The 15,830-nt window shown below is 44.1% G+C and overlaps 1 protein-coding gene across 1 annotated transcript in view; it reads right to left on the bottom strand.

Moving 5' to 3' along the window:
- The window catches only part of ARHGAP31 (Rho GTPase activating protein 31), a 113,828-nt gene extending 110,150 nt beyond the window's left edge, over positions 1–3,678 (bottom strand). Inside the window, exon 1 of the mRNA XM_027060917.2 lies at positions 3,539–3,678. Within this exon, the coding sequence (XP_026916718.1) occupies positions 3,539–3,638 (100 nt within the window). The 5' untranslated portion in view covers positions 3,639–3,678. The remainder of the gene's footprint in view (positions 1–3,538) is intronic.
- Between the last annotated feature and the right edge of the window lie 12,152 nt (positions 3,679–15,830).

Genomic DNA, 15,830 nt, shown 5'->3' with positions numbered 1-15,830 from the left:
CTCACAATGAAATAAGAAATGCTCGGGGTGCCTGGGTGGCTCAGTTGGTTGAGCGTCCGACTTCGGCTCAGGTCGTGATCTCGCAGTCCGTGAGTTCGAGCCCCGTGTTGGGCTCTGTGCTGACAGCTTAGAGCCTGGAGCCTGTTTCAGATTCTGTGTCTCCCTCTCTCTGACCCTCCCCTGTTCATGCTCTGTCTCTCTCTGTCTCAAAAATAAATAAACATTAAAAAAAAATTTTTTTTAAATGCTCTTGGATGCACTCTGGCCTCACACGGCTTCACCCACAGCCTCCCAACCACAGGTGACAATATGATGTGGTTTTCGTTGGGATTCTCTCAATTCAGTTGTCAAAAAGAAGACAAAGAAAACTACTACTTTCAGCATACCAGTGAAGAAGAGATGCTCTTCTCCCTCTATTCCAGATGGGAAGATAAAGTTATCTGGTTCCTAAGGAAGAGCTGAGGGTTGGGGTGGTGGTCACTGTTCCGGCCATGTTGGTCAGGAGCAACTTTGTGCTGTTCTTGAGTGTTCTTACCAGACTGGAGAAAAGTCCTCAAAGAAGTGAAAGGGGGGAAAACGGCCTTCACATCGGGCCTGTGTGCCTCTGGGGATGATCAACAGCAGGGTCTGAACTGTGGAAACTACACACACACACACACACACACACACACACACACACACATACACACACACACACATTTCTATAAGAAAGGGTTTCTGGTTTTCATCAGCTTCCTAAAGATTAAGGATGACACTTGGCCCTGGGCAGCTTCTGCTCTGAGCTGAACACCTATTTGTCACCCACACATCCTGCCCTGGCAGATTTGCCCAGCTGAAGGTAGCAGGGCTGGGCCACGGCAAATCACTGAAGTGGATGACATTCATGATCTGTGTTCAGCCTCAGGGTTGTAGCTTCCCCACATTCGGATGGCCTGAGCACAGCTTATTATCACCAGCTCTGTCCACCATCCCAGCTTAGGGCTTTCCCTCCCTGTCCAAGCACAAGGGCTCTCTTGGCTTCCCTACATCTCGGTCCTTCTCTTCTGTTCCTGTGCTCCCAGACCTGAAAGCATTTCTCTTTATCTCTACACAGGACCATCACCTTACCCTTGACTCCGAAGCTCAGTAATCATGATGTCAATCTTGTGAGGCCCTCCCTAGCCTTCTGGTTTCTAGTTACCATGCTGACTTGTCACCTGGATTCTGGGGTTGAACTTCCAAGGTGGTGGGCAAAGGGGCAGTGCCCAGGTCAGCTTTCCTCCCTGGGAGCAGAGTCCAGGCCTTGTCTATTAACTAATACATGTTTCAGAAAGTCCATGAGGAAAACATATTGTTTTAGGAAAAAAAAAACATTAGCACTGTGCTTACTGATACTACACTACAGTCAAATTAAAAGAGGACTACATAACTAGTTTTTACATGTAGCAAAAAAGAAATCCTAATTACTCTCATTTATATAAGCTGTTTATTATGCATGCCTAAACCTCATGTGGCACAAGAATGGTGTCTGGATCATTAAGTGGGTCAGTTTCCTTTTGTTTTAAAGCTAAACTCTATTCAGTATGTCAGACTTGAAAGTTTGCTGATCCTGTGACAGGATCTTGCCTGTGCAGTCTTTCAATTTGGGAAACAAAATCATTAGAGGAGAATGTTGGCCTGGATAAGGAAGCTAGGGAGGGAAGAGGAGCCTGGTAGGCCAAGCCTCTCTGCATCCTTCATGATTTATACTGTATGACCTTATGCAGGTCAATTTACCTGTCTGGGCTTCCTTGCCTCCTCCCCAAGGCTGGGATTATTAGGCACTGGTTTTCATTTTTTTTTCCTCTGAGCAGTAGCTCCCTTCCTTCTTTTCCAAATGCAACCTATATAGAAGCCCAAAATACAAAGCAGGTGAAAGAAGAGCTGTCAAAGGCAGCCTTTGAGGTGTCTTCACAGAATGCTGACATTCCTGGCTCATCCTACAATCTATGACATCATAAGAATGGGGCAGGAATGGCAAGCACCCCATGCTTGGAGGGGGTCCCAGAAAAACACCCACAGGGTGGAAGGGGGCATCCCGAACGTTTGTAGTGAACCTCAAGTTCCTCACAAAAACAGGGGGAGGGTAATATTTCCTTCTGAACTTTCGAGGGTAGTGGTTAAGATGCACATGTGGAGTTCTTTCGCATTCAAAATAATTCAGTCCAAGCAATTTTATATCAAATCGCCCTCTCCCCGATTATTGGAGAGGATTAAATGAGTTGACTGTTATGCCTTGATTTCAAAAGAGGCAGTTTTGAAACCTGTGGTACCCCAAGCTCTATGATACTAAGCCATTTGTCCTAATGACACAGCAGACTCTGAACTCCAGAATACCACAGGAATATCACACCACTGCAAATTACTAGGTGGTGCTGAGTCTCAAAAAAACGTAATTGAAACAAAATCTTTGCACTGTTTTTGAGATGCACATTTGATATGAGCTAATCAAATCATTTTTGAGATTATTTTCCTGGAGGCAGAATTATTCTGCACAGTTAAACAGCCCTCCAGTCTCCTCCTTTGTTATAGCTAGCTGTGTGTAAATACGAGGCCTATATAGTGGTCTAATTTCTTTCCGCACTTAACTTTCTAAAGACAAGGCCTTTTTGTCATGGGTATGCACGGGGTCAGTCAACCTTACAAAAGGAGTCATTTACTGCTCAATTTCCCCAGCCTTCCTATGATTAAAAACTTCTAACTTCAAATGCTATTATTGTATTCTAAATTGTTTTCTTTCCCTCTCCCCCAACAAATGTTTAAACTGTCTCTACTCTGCAGGATTCCCTTTTTTACCCAATGTGGCCTTGAAAACAGAGACGCTCTCCTTTTCTTTTACATACCCTACAGTATTTTAAGATCCAGGCCTTCTGACCTTTTTACAGCACTCTTCTTGTCTGACACACCAAATGCTAATCTGAAAGCCTAGAGGAGGTAAAGGGTCTGGGGGGTTGGGAAGGGGAGGGAGGGAGGTACTATATATTTGGCATCCGTTCAGAAATTCAGAAAATGTTTGTGCAACCACTCCCCCAGCCAGGATCCACCGCACCCCCTGCCTTCCAGCACATTAATAAAAAAAGATGTGAGCGGATGAAATTGGAGAGCCCGGGAGGGACACCCAAGGCGGTCGTAATTATGTACCCGGAGAAGCCCACTGATCATCATCATCCCACAGGTCCTGCCCGAATCCCTTGCCTCCGACATCCAAAATCCTCGTTCAGGATCTCTGGAGCTCCCACCCCCAGCCCGCAGAGGTAGCCGGTTAAACTTGCAGCAGCACCGCCCAATAACGGCTTGTGTGCGACAAACGGAAAGACCCACACAGCCTCTGCACGTCGAGGTGGCAGCGCTGTGCACCTTAGGAATCATATCTGTTCTTTAAAAAGAAAAAAAGTACATTGAGCCCACAGGCCTGGAATACATTAACTTGCGAACGGAATCTAACACGCTCCAGAAAAGTCCATCTCACTCTCAAACAAAAAGAAAAGGAGGGGTGGGGGGAAAGGCAAAGGCACTTTACCATCCTGTCCTGAGCTTTCCAGATACTCGGTCAGGTCACAGCCAAAGGCACTGGCGGCTCCCTTTCGTTTCAGCTTCTGCTTGGCACCCTTGTTCTTCATGAGTTAGTCCCAAAGAGGTTGCCCCTCCGTCTCTCCCTCCCCTGTGCTTGGCACCGCGCCTAGGATGGTCTTCGGGGTCAGATCACTGGCTGCGGCGCGGCTCCGGGGGCCCGCATGGGCGCGCGGAGGAAGTGCGGCCCGGGGCAGCGCGCATGGACCCCGCGGGGCGCTGAGACCCGCGCGGCCGCGGAGCCTGCAGTCCACGGCGCGCTCCTCCAGGGCCGCGGTGCCGGAGGCCGGGCGGAGCTGGCGGCCGCGGGCCGGCTGGCGGGAGTGTCACTTCCTCACTTGGAGTCCCAGGGACTTTTCACGGGCTCCTGCGGGATCTCCGAGCGTCTTCCCCCGCTCCAGAGGGAGGGCTAGCTCTCTCCTTTCGGCTTTTGCAGAGACGCCCCGGAGAGGACGAGAGCGCGGGAAGCGGGCAGCAGCCAGGGGCGAGGAGACAGCCCCGGGGCTGCGTGGCTCCTCTGCCCAGCGCCCGCTGTCTTGCCTTCAGACGGCGTTGGGAACGCGAAAAACAAGCATCCTGTCTCTCTCGCCCGCCCTCACGCCTTCCTTTTTTTCCTGTCTTACAAATCCTAGGATCATCCAGCTCAGGAAATGCTGGAAGGAAGTTAGCTAGGGAGGGGGGCGGAGGGTGGAAATTTTTGGCAGCTTAGTGCTGCGTGTGTATGGGGCCGGAGGAAGTAGGTGGGTGGGTTGAGGAGTACGGGGCGGGGGGGTAGGACGCGCTCTTGGGAGAGCCGGTCTGCGGCCCTGGAGATAACTCGGCAGCTCGGGAGGAAACCGCCGCGCTCCCAGGAGGACCCGCAGCCCCAGCCGCCCGCTTCCTGCCCCACCGCGGCCCTTGGAGGAGGGTAGGAGGAGGCGCGCTAGCTTTCGGGACGGACGGTGCTAGGTGGGACCGAAAAAAAGTCCGGCCTCCTTTTCATCCTCCTTGTCATCATCTCGTTGACACTTTCTATTTCGGTGCCTGCCTAATCCTACACAAACCCTTCAAGAGTAATGACAGAGACAAAGACGGGGATTCCTGCAGAGAAACCTGACCTGCCCGGGAGCGGTTTTCCGCCGGCCACTCCCATCCTCCTCTCCCGCGCCCAGGTACCCCCAACCCAGTTAGCTCCCCTCCCACGCTGACGGAAGACTAGAGGCTGCCGCCTTGTAACCACTGCCCAGGAAATCAGATTTCTGGTTACAGATTCATGCACACGCGCGCACACACACACACACACACACACACACACACACACATCACGTCACGTCACACGCATTATTGCAAGTTTACTACAATGGAAGTGATTTGCGGGGTACCCCGGATTTAAGGTGACTGATACTCCAGCATAATGTGGAGAAAGGAGTCTCCCAGGCGGTTCCATAATTTGTCCTCAAGCTTTCAGGAGGGCATGTTCTTTTCTTCTCCAGTTAGATCTGAAATTCCTTGACTTCTGTGTATTCAGCACACAGTAAGCACTCAAATCCGTGTGATTTAACCATTGGAAGATTAGATTAAACTTCCTGTACAAATTCAAATCCATATATAGACGTGAAGGGGAGGGACATTCATACAGCTCAGATTGCTGACAGAAGCTTTAAGTATAGTATTTTACTTACTGAATCCCTTTATAGTCACTTATACACGGTCTCCCTGTGTATTCTGGTGACACTGAACTCTGACCTTTCACCTTTTCTCTTTGACAGAGGTCACAAGTGATAGCCTGTCTTGCAAATCTGGCCCACAGAGGTGTTTGGTTTCACACACACAATCCTTTAAAATTTTTTCAAATCAATTGCTAACTTTAAAGGGTTAAGAGATTTCACTTAAGAGATGTGAGTTTCTGGCTTCTCTTGCACATGAGATGCAGATCTGATAACACCAAAAGTGCACTCCCACATGGCAAGGACTGCTGATGCCCAGTTGTGACAGCCCCCACTGCCTGTCTTCCCACCTTGTACCTGCCTGACCTCCAGAGCTCCTAACCCAAGCTCTGAGTATGGTGGCTCCTTCCTTCCATTTTCCATCTGTCTCTCAGCGACACCAGCATTGCCCTGTCATCTTGGCTAGACATCTTCAAGTAACAACTGACTCATTTCTTTCCTTCCACCCCCACCTCCAGGCTAGTCCTGCCCAGACCGATGAGTCCTTCAAAAGGCCTCTCCTCTGGTTTTCTTCTTTTCCACGCCCATTCAGTGAGGATCGGTGACTCCTCAGAATAACTCCTAGTGGGATTTGCTGAGTTCGGTCTCTGCCCACTTCATACATCCTATGTACTAAAGACTTGATGAACCTTCCTGAAGTATTGTTCTTGTTACATTCCTGCTTTGTTCAAAACCAGTCAAGGACTCCCTGTTTTCTAGTGCCAGGACAGTGGTTTCTAAGCATTTTGTAAGCTATTTGAAGAATATTCAGTAGGATATTTAGTGTAATGGCTTATTCCTCCCTTTATCTATAGAGAAGCATTTCCATACAAGACTGTAATTATTACTATTAACATTTGTTTAGGAGTTTACTTTAGCAAGGACTTTCATATTCTTTTATTTCATCTGACCTATAGTAGATTTCATCACTTGGGTAGCCAAGGAAAGAGGCCAAAGGGGTGCTTTTCTCCTGGGTGCAGGCCCCCAGGACACAAAATATGGATAAATTGTCAAGTTCTTGAATTGCTTCTTTAAATCTTTAAAAACATTCTTTTAACTTTTCATTTTGAAGTAATTTCAGCTTATAAAAATTTTGCAAATAATAGTCAAAGAATTCCCATTTACCCTTCACCCAGCTTTCCCTAATATTAATGTCTGCTATAATCAGAATACAGTTATCAAAATTCAAAATTAGGAAATGTATATTATACAATAATATTTAATTTATACAATAATATTAACTAATATTAACTATATTAATATAATAATTTTAATATATAATATATTATGTAATATATCATATATTTAACTATATTAACTATATTAAACTAATATTAACTATATTAATATATTTATATATAAATATATAACACTAAAATTAACTATATAAAACTAATATTAACCATATTAAATAATATTAGTTAATATTATTGTAATAATAACATTAACTAATCAACAGCCCTTATTCAAATATCAATTAACTTTAATGACCTACAATATTTATTAAGTAGGGTCTTTCTCACAATAAAGCCCACCAGTAATTTACAAATGATTCACATACACTTTACAGTATAACATTAGCTATGTACCAGGTCCTCTTAATCACCATCAGATGCAGAAGTGTAGGTTATCACAAAACAGAACTGCCTAGGTAAAACAGTAAAGCTAGTGACCTCCACACAGCCCTAAGATTCCCCAGAGGGACTCCACAATGTGTCATGATAAGTCACGATAAGTTGGGTTCACATTGTTTATAGAGTTCAGGGTTGAGATGATATGAACACTGGGCGAGGTGTCCATTATGCCTGGCTGACTGAACATTTGATATATATGCATGGTGGCTCTTTGTCTTTATTTGATAACTCTCAATTATCTACACCTTATGGTTGGAAAAACTCACAATTTACCAAGCCAGATAATGAACCACATAATGACAGCAAGACTCAAGAAGCTGGAAAGCTGTCCTCCTCCCCATTTGCTCCCTGACCCCTCTCATTGCTGAGTGTGCCCTGTGATAGATGCCAAACTTGAATCTAGCCCTTCTTCTGGACACTCTATTTTTCTTTCTCTTTCCTTCCTCTGCTCACCTCTTCCTCTTCCCATATTTCTTTCTAGTTGCTTACTCTAAGATGTGTACCTTTTCCTGAGTCTATGGAAGAAAATCAGATTTGGGTTTCAAAGGGTTTTTCCGTTGGACTTTGGATTTCCTAGAAAGCAAGATTATATGGAGATTGTGTAGGAATGTGAACAGCCTAATAATTAAGCTGTTTGGATATAAATTATCCCTTCAACAGATTATGATAGAACAAGAAGCACTTCACTCACATGGAGCTACCACCATAGAGTTTTGTCATGGCTTAGGATTTATCTGCAACTAAGACTGATGCCTATCCAAGTGTGCCATCTGCTTCCTTCCCTCACCAATGATGGTAGTAGTCTTCTCTGCCATAAATGAATAGATGCAGAAGACAGAGGATGGGTATTGGGAGATTTTTGTGTCACTTGTGAGCTAGCCTTTCTTTTACTTGCCCATAAAACTAGACTTATCAATCAGCAATTTTAGAGTTCTCCCTCCTGTGCTAGTGCCCAGCCACTTAAATACTCATAAATGATCCCTTGTCCATGGACATGATTAACAGGTTCTGAATTCTCTGTTCTGGGGTGGAGAATATCAGTTTATCCTCTTCCTGGGTACATTTCCTCTTCTTCCCTTTCCCCTGTTCCCAGCTTAAAAATGTTGGTCTTGTCACTGGTTGTTGGGTGTTATTAACCGAATTGTGCCTCCCCTGCCAAATTCATATATTAAAGCCCTAACCCCCCCGTACTTCAGAACCTGACTGTATTTGGAGATAAGGCCTTGAAAGTTGAAACAAAGCTTTTAGAGCGGGTCTTAATCCAACTTGACTGGTATCCTTGTGAGAGGAGGAGATGAAGACACAGAGAGACACCAAGGATGTGTCCCACAGAGAAAAGACCAGGTGAGGACACTATGAGAGGGTGGCCACTTACAAGGCAAGGAGAGAAACCTCAGGAGAAAGCAAAACTGTGACACCTTGATCTCGGACTGCCAGCCTCCAAAACTTGTGAGAAAATAAACGTCTGTTGTTTAAGCTGCCTTGTCTATGGTATTCTGTGATGGCAGCCTTAGCAGACTAATATATTGGGTGAGACTCTTCTATGAGAGAGGGCTTGTGCCCACCCTGGGCCCAGATGCCAGTGCCCTGAAGGTCTGAAGCTAGTAGAGGATGAAGATGCCACAACAAAAGGGCTTCTAGAAAAAATGGGCTTCTAGCTCTATTATTGCATTTCTCTGTGCCATGTGTTCCCAGATCTAGGTTATGCTGTAAATTGTTGTTTCTAGGTGTTCAAATGAGGAACAAGCATGCCTAGTGAGGTTGGAGGAGGCCCACATTACCAATCTCTAATCAAACAGAACAGAGTGGAGGAGAGGTCCACCTGATGGAAGAGAAGGAACAAGAACCAGGATCAGTCTCTCAGTCCTAGAAGCAGGGATATCCTGCTAGCAGTACCTCTTGAAACATGCCAGCTGAGCTCCCATTGCTTCACCACCTCTATGACCAGGAAAGTAAGTTTTTCCTCTTCCTTTTTTTTTTAAAGTTGATTTATTTAGAGAGAGTGAGAGTGCGAGCGAGGGGAGGAGCAGAGGGAGAGAGAGAATCCCAAGGAGGCTCTGTGCTGTCAGCATGGAGCCCAATGCCAGACTCAATCCCATGAACCACGAGACCCACAAACCATGGGATCATGACGTGAGCCAAGGTCAAAAGTCAGATGCTTAATGGACTGAGCCACTCAGGCATCCCAGGCAGTTTTGGTTCTGAGTGGGCCTGCAAGAGCAAGCAGTCACAGTGATAAGAACAGAGAAGGAGGAGAGCCTTAAATGCTCCCACTCCCAGCTCAGAGGTTGAAGAACAGACATAGTTATTATTACACATGATGTTCTCTCTCTCTCTCTCTCTCTCTCTGTCTGAAGCATTGTATATTTTAGTTCCCTTTCAGTTCCTAGAATTGCAAAACTGCATTATTCAGGAGGAAAAAAAAGGCGTTGGCAAACACTACAGCCACAGTTGCCCAGCTGAGAATGCAATTCAGTTGCTTCACCATCAACCAGGCGTTTGGGGATAGAAAGGGCAGAAAGTGAGAGAATAGTGAAAAAGAAAACACTCCATAAAAAAGGAAGCCCTCCTAACATTTTATGATAAAATTGCATTGACCACTCCCTCCCTATTAATTCAGAACCTCAGCCTTTTATGTAAAAGAGTAAATGTAAGAGAGATGACAAGTTTATAAAATTGGGGGCTGGTAAGGGAAAAAATTAGTTTTTGCAGAAAAATATATTTATCTATACATCAAGGGCCTTATTGTAACCGAGCTAACATGAGTTCACTCCATGGTGTGTCACATATAGTAACTACACCATTTGAGTTGTTGCACAAAGGAAACCTTATTTGCAGGAAATAAGGTGATCGTGGGGAATAACTTCCAAAGCCACCACTCCCCAGCAAGAGTCAATGGGTTCCTTTTATTTCAGATTAGGATGACTATTTAGATAGGAAAGCCTTATCATCATAGGTAAAGGCAGGCATAAGGTGGCAGGAGCACTTTAAGAAGCCATGCCTATACATGCTTCATATGTTATGTTAATGAGGCTTGTGCTCTTCCTTGGGCGGAGATTTTAGTTTTGTAAGGAGATAAAGGTAACAGTCAGTCACTCCAAGGATCACTCGGTTGCTCCATGGTCCATCCTGGCAGGTGTGAGTCGGGGGTTAAATTCATACCGGTCCTGGGGCACCTGGGTGGCTCAGTCGTCTAAGCGTCCAACTTTGGCTCAGCTCATGATCTGGAGGTTGGCGAGTTGGAGCCATCGGGCTGTGCTGACAGGGCAGAGCCTGCTTGAGATTGTCTTTCTCTCCTTCTCTCTCTCTCTCTGCCCCTCCCCCCGTGTCTCTCTCTCTCTCTCTCTCTCTCTCTCTCTCTCTCTCTCTCGCAAAATAAAAAATAAACTTAAAATATATATTTAAAAAAATCTATACTGGTCTGGGTGGTCTGGGCCAGCAGGAGCTCTTTTTCTGGGCAGTCTTTATTGCTTCAAGAGTAGTTTCGGTTTCCATCACAGGATGTTATGTCCTTTGGGTCTTTTGCCTGAGTTAAGAGATAAGCTGGAAAGAAGAGTTCAAGGGAAAATGTGGAACAAAGGTCGGTGAGTACAAGCAGGTAGGCAGTAAAGGTCAGGTCTTGGGGTACAGGTGGTGACACTATGAGAGCTTTCAGGAGGAAATGCCCTTTGGTCATGTGAAATGCAGGACTGGGTAGACGTGAAGAGGTTGGGACTAGAAATTAGATGAGACATCTGCACAAAGTTTGAAATTATTTGAGAAATAAGGCTTCTCCTACCAGTATTTTAGTTACACTCTAATTTCTTTGCATTGAATGTTGTTCAAAATCAAGAGATTTGGAAATCTTTTGTGCTCTGCGGAGTGTTTTAAAAACTGTAATGACATTTGACCCATGATGCACAGTGTTGCACTAAATGAGTCTTCAGTATTTCAGAAACAATGAGTAAACCTGGCAGCACAAGACTGCCTTGTCCTGCTCCACCAGGGGCACAGGGCACTGCCAAAGAGCAGCAGGAAGCATCCTTCCTAGTCTCATGTGGAGAGGAGACTTCACAAGACCAGAGGGAGAGCCAAGTGCCGTGGTTTGAATCACTAGTAATACAGACATTTGACTCTGCCCAGGGTCTGGCCTTAACCTTCAAGTCTGAATTTGGATCCATTTGGCTGGAGGCCTCTGTCTGGTGGCCCAGAGGGAAGGATGCGACAGGCTGTTCCCATGAGCAGCAGCCCCCACAAGCCTGGCTGGGTCTGTTCTGGGGGTCTAACAGTAGGTTCAAGCATCCCTATCAGCAGTTGCAGTTGGGATCCCTTCTCTCCCTTCATGCTCTGCATCTTTTGAGTTTGAGAGCTACAGTGAGACTTGGGTGGAAAAACCTGGATCCGTGAATTCGGGAGTCCTCTGGATAGGGGATGCCGACTGATTTCTGTTATGTTGGTGTTTTGTTTTGTTCTGTTGCCTCTTACTCTGCCCCTGCTTCCTATTTTAACTCTGTTCCGCACCCCTTTGGGCATGTTGCCTTCTTTCTGGCTGGGAGAAAGACGATAAAAGGAGCAGAGACACAGTTCTGAGTTCCATCTGTCCCCTGCAGGGTCTCTGAATACTGCAGCTAGTGATGTTCTTAGGTGGGTGGAGATCTGTCCCCGCCCCGTTCATTGTGTTCCAGAGTTTCCTGTGCATTGCCTGTAACCCTCTACCACTCTGCCAGGCGCCTTTTAACACAAAAGGGAGGAGATGGGGGCAGGGAGTGCTGAGGAAAAACATCCCTATAAATAGCCCTCTTGAACAAAATTGTTTTCCCAATACACAGTTGTTGTGAAACCTTGATGCCCCTTAATCTAGCTCCTCACTCTTCTCCCAGTCCATTCCAACCTTTCTCCAGACGCCTGGTGTTGCTCCTCTATTCTCTCTGAGAGGGAGATGTTGTAGAAGCACTTAATGAAAGCTTTAGATCCCCACAGGCCCCTGGCCAGCTCTGGCCACATGGGCTATGGGTTCAGGCTAACCTTGATTCTATGCCTGCTTCTGCAACTTATTTGCCCCAGGGCCTTGGTTGGACAAATTATTTAACCTCTCTGAGCCTCAGTTGTCCCACCTGTTAAATGAAGTCATAATAGCTACCCGTAGGGTTGTGTGAGGGTTAAATAAGATAAGGAAATAACCTACGCTTTGCCTGAATCTAGGTCAGTGCTCATATATGAAGAGTGATTATTATCATCTTCGTTAGCAATTCTTCTATTCCCTTCATCACTATCCAATTTCTTGGGGTCTTTTCCTATTTCCTGTTACAAGGGTGTCCCATATAAAACACATTTGTAAGACTCTAAGTTTATTTTATTTTATTTTATTTATTTTATCTTTCCTAGTTTCAGAAATGATTTGTGATGATTTACATTTATGTGTTAGAATGTAGAAAATTTTTCAGAAACGGTAAAGTGGCTTCCTGTTAAACAGTCTTCTAACAGGGAAGATATATTGCGGTTTGTGGGCTATTGGGGAAGCGTTCTGATTGTGGCTCTCACTTGTTAAATAACAAAAATTCAAACAAATACATTTCAAAGATCTAACTGGCTTTATTAAATGATTCATGAGTCAGGCAGCATCCCATCCAGCAAATAGAAAGGAGCTCCATCAAGCTGCAGAAAAGGAAAGGATTTTCAAGGTAGAGAAGGAGCAGAAAAAAAGGAAGTTATTAGCAAAGAATCTATTGTTTCAGTCAAGGTTGCCCTCCTAAGGAGAATGGAAGAGGTCTATCAGTAAATTTATTAGTGCTGACCAGGAAATTCTCATGTTAACTAGTTAAAGGTTGCATTCCTGGGGGGTTGAAACTGCAATTAGGTTAGGTATTAAGTCTTGGTTTACTTAAGTAGCTCCATTATGACCCTGTGGTTCTCTTTTCAATAATTCCTCCTTTTGATCAGGCTCTCAGCTTAACTGAAATGTGATCAAAATTTAAGACATTAGTGCCACTCTCAGAGTTCTCCAAGCTTTTTGTTGTTTTGTGTGTGTGCTATTCATAGGTCATGACATTTTTGCTTAATCTCTGTGATATTCACAGATTATGACTTCAAACTCACAGTTTTTAAGTCCATCATCCACTTCCTTCCTTTTCTGACCTTCCAGTCTTAGGAATGATGAGGGAGCATAAGGCAAGCTAACAGGCCGCAAACACCTCCCCACCCCCACCCCAGCCAGGTGGGATATGTGTGGTATTCCTGTGGGCACTCCTGGCTGCCCAGGAGCAAAGGAAAGGGGAAAAACAAATGGTTTACTAGTAGATATCATAGTCCTGCAGGACCTAAGTTTCCATCATCCCTCCATAGTGATGTGGGAAACAAAGGCAGAAGGAAATGGCAGATAGAACTACCTTTCCTTATAACCTGCAGTCCATTGACAAATACTTGAGGTTGGCAGAGTAAAATGTTTCTCCAAGAACTCCTTACTGTCTTAATGTTAATGCTTTGCCAGAGGGAAAAACAACCTTAGCTTGACAATAGCTAGACTTCCAGTATCCTGTGAGTCTTCTTTAGCATATGAAAATCTCACTGGAAACTTCCTTTGGACTTTACCTCACCCCCTAACCCCATAGTATAAAACAAGTCTCTTCTCCTGGTCCTGGGGCAGCTCTTCCTGCCCATGGGTCCTATCCCCATGCTTCAATAAAATCACCTCTTTTTTTGCACCAAAGACATCTTCAAGAATTCTTTCTTGGTCGCCGGCTCCGGACCCCATGAACTCCACTATCACTCCAAAAACCTCATCAGGGAGATCATTTGCTTGGATGTTAGCAGCTGCAAACATGCATTTGAAGCTTTTAGGAGATACCATGCACCAGGGAGGTTATTATGATTACTAAAAGCAAGATAATTCCCAATGTCTGGACTACATTTTGAAACTATAGTCTCTAAGACCCAAACCAACCAAAATCAAAGAAGTAAAAGAAAGACCTTGCTGAAGGAGTCTCCTTTTTAAGCCAAGTGGCTTGCTCAGTGGTCTCATGAGTTGCGTTTTAACTTCCTAGAAGTGTTCATGAATGTGCAGCAGGCAGTGCTGGCCATAGCACAGATACCTCCTTTCTCAGTTAAAAGATGATCAGGGGCTATCCTATTATCAAGAACAACTTTGGCCAGAAAAATCAAGGATCTTTGTCGGGCAGCTATTGTCTTAGCAATGGATTCTGCAATATCTTTAAGAGTTAAGGAGACATTCCTGATCATATTCTCATTTACATTTACTCCTAACCAGGGAAGTCTGGCCCTGCCAAAGGAAGCAAATCCTGAGTCATGAATATCTCCTACTAGGTCTTTTTTTAACAAGATAATGTAAATCCAGGGGAGTCGACCAATGAGATGTCTTAGTTTGCTTGTGAAAAATTAGGAGCACTGTTAGGTAATGGAGGAGGCATTGCATGGCCAGGCACCAGGAATCTAGCATTCACAGGCCCAAGGAGAATGATAACCACCACAGATGAAGACAAAATCCTTTCACTAAGGGTACAAACCACTTTCACTAAGATGGCGCTGTTGATGGACAGATAAAAGTTTTTGATGACAAATCCAACAGTCTGAAAGGCAAAGCTTACTTCCTTTAGCAATAACCTGGAAGATACAGATGACAGCAGTGTCTTTCCAGGCCAGGGTCAGAGTAAAGGAAAGAAGGGGAAGGAAGCATTTCATGTTTAGTTAGTATGAAGTCTTGATTCAGCATCTTGGGCAGAAGCAGCCTACCCTGATGTCAGCTACTTCTCTTCCTAGTCAATTTGATTGGGAGGTTTTCACTTTTGTATAGGAGCAGATGTCAGGTGGAGCCATATTTAGCTGTGAGGTGTATGTTCAAGGTGTAAGTCCCTGAAGTTTGGCTGCCATATGTTAGTGATGAGGACCTAGTATAGTCCCTTCCAAGGAGATTCAAGGGCAGTCTTTGTTTGAGAGTTTCTAAATTCCAGTTCAGTTGTATGAGCTGAAAGTTATCAGAAATCTGTATTCTAGAGTACTTGCCAGATTTCTTCCCATGAATTTCACTGATGATGAAACACATTTGCAAAAGCATCAGAGTAAAACAATAATTGTAAGTAACAAAAGACTTAAAAATGGCCATGGCTAAAGATCTGATAGGAGGTCCTTATATTGAAATTGACAAGGAAATTTGGTTATTTCTATGACACACAACACTTTACGTTAATAACATATTAGGACATATCAGATTTCTAGGAGTTTCATGCCATTTCTAGAACATTTATTTTAACAACATATATCTATACAAATATAATCAAAAGTTTAGTATCACTTATTTGACAATGTTTCCCATGTGATTTAACATGCTAAATAACCTAGTTAGGGGTGTTTGGCTCAGTTGGTTGAGTGTCTCTTGATTTTAGCTCAGGTCATGATCCCACGGTTGTGGGATCAAGCCCTGCCATGAGCTCTGCACTGAGTGTGGAGCCTGCTTAGGATTCTCTCTCTCTCCCTCTGTCCCCTTCCTCCCTCACATACTTTTTTGCTCTGTCTAAAATACCAATAAATAAATAAATAAATAAATAAATAAATAAATAAATAAGCCTAGATGGTTTATTATCTCTCATGATAAAAACAAAACTTGAAATGTTGCAGGGGCCTTCTGGATCTCCTCAGTTAGATTATGGTCAAAAGATTTCATTTTAGAATTTGATCTTTGGAAGTATATCAAAATTATCAAAAGATTTCAGCATTTGATTAAATAGGATCACAGATCATTATGAAACAATACCTAATTATCCATTTATCCTAATTATCCTAAATTATCCATTTACAATAAAAGATTTTAAAGGAAAATGCAGAAGGTTATATATTTGAAAGCAAAGTTTGACTCTTTTAATATTGACTTAATATTCTTGAGAAATCAAAGACCTGAAAAAAAAAACCCTGATAAACATAAGAAATTATTTTG

The sequence above is a fragment of the Acinonyx jubatus genome, chromosome C2 (assembly GCF_027475565.1).
Source record: "Acinonyx jubatus isolate Ajub_Pintada_27869175 chromosome C2, VMU_Ajub_asm_v1.0, whole genome shotgun sequence".
Taxonomy (NCBI): Eukaryota; Metazoa; Chordata; class Mammalia; order Carnivora; family Felidae; genus Acinonyx; species Acinonyx jubatus.
This window is presented reverse-complemented; position numbering and strand designations above follow the sequence as displayed.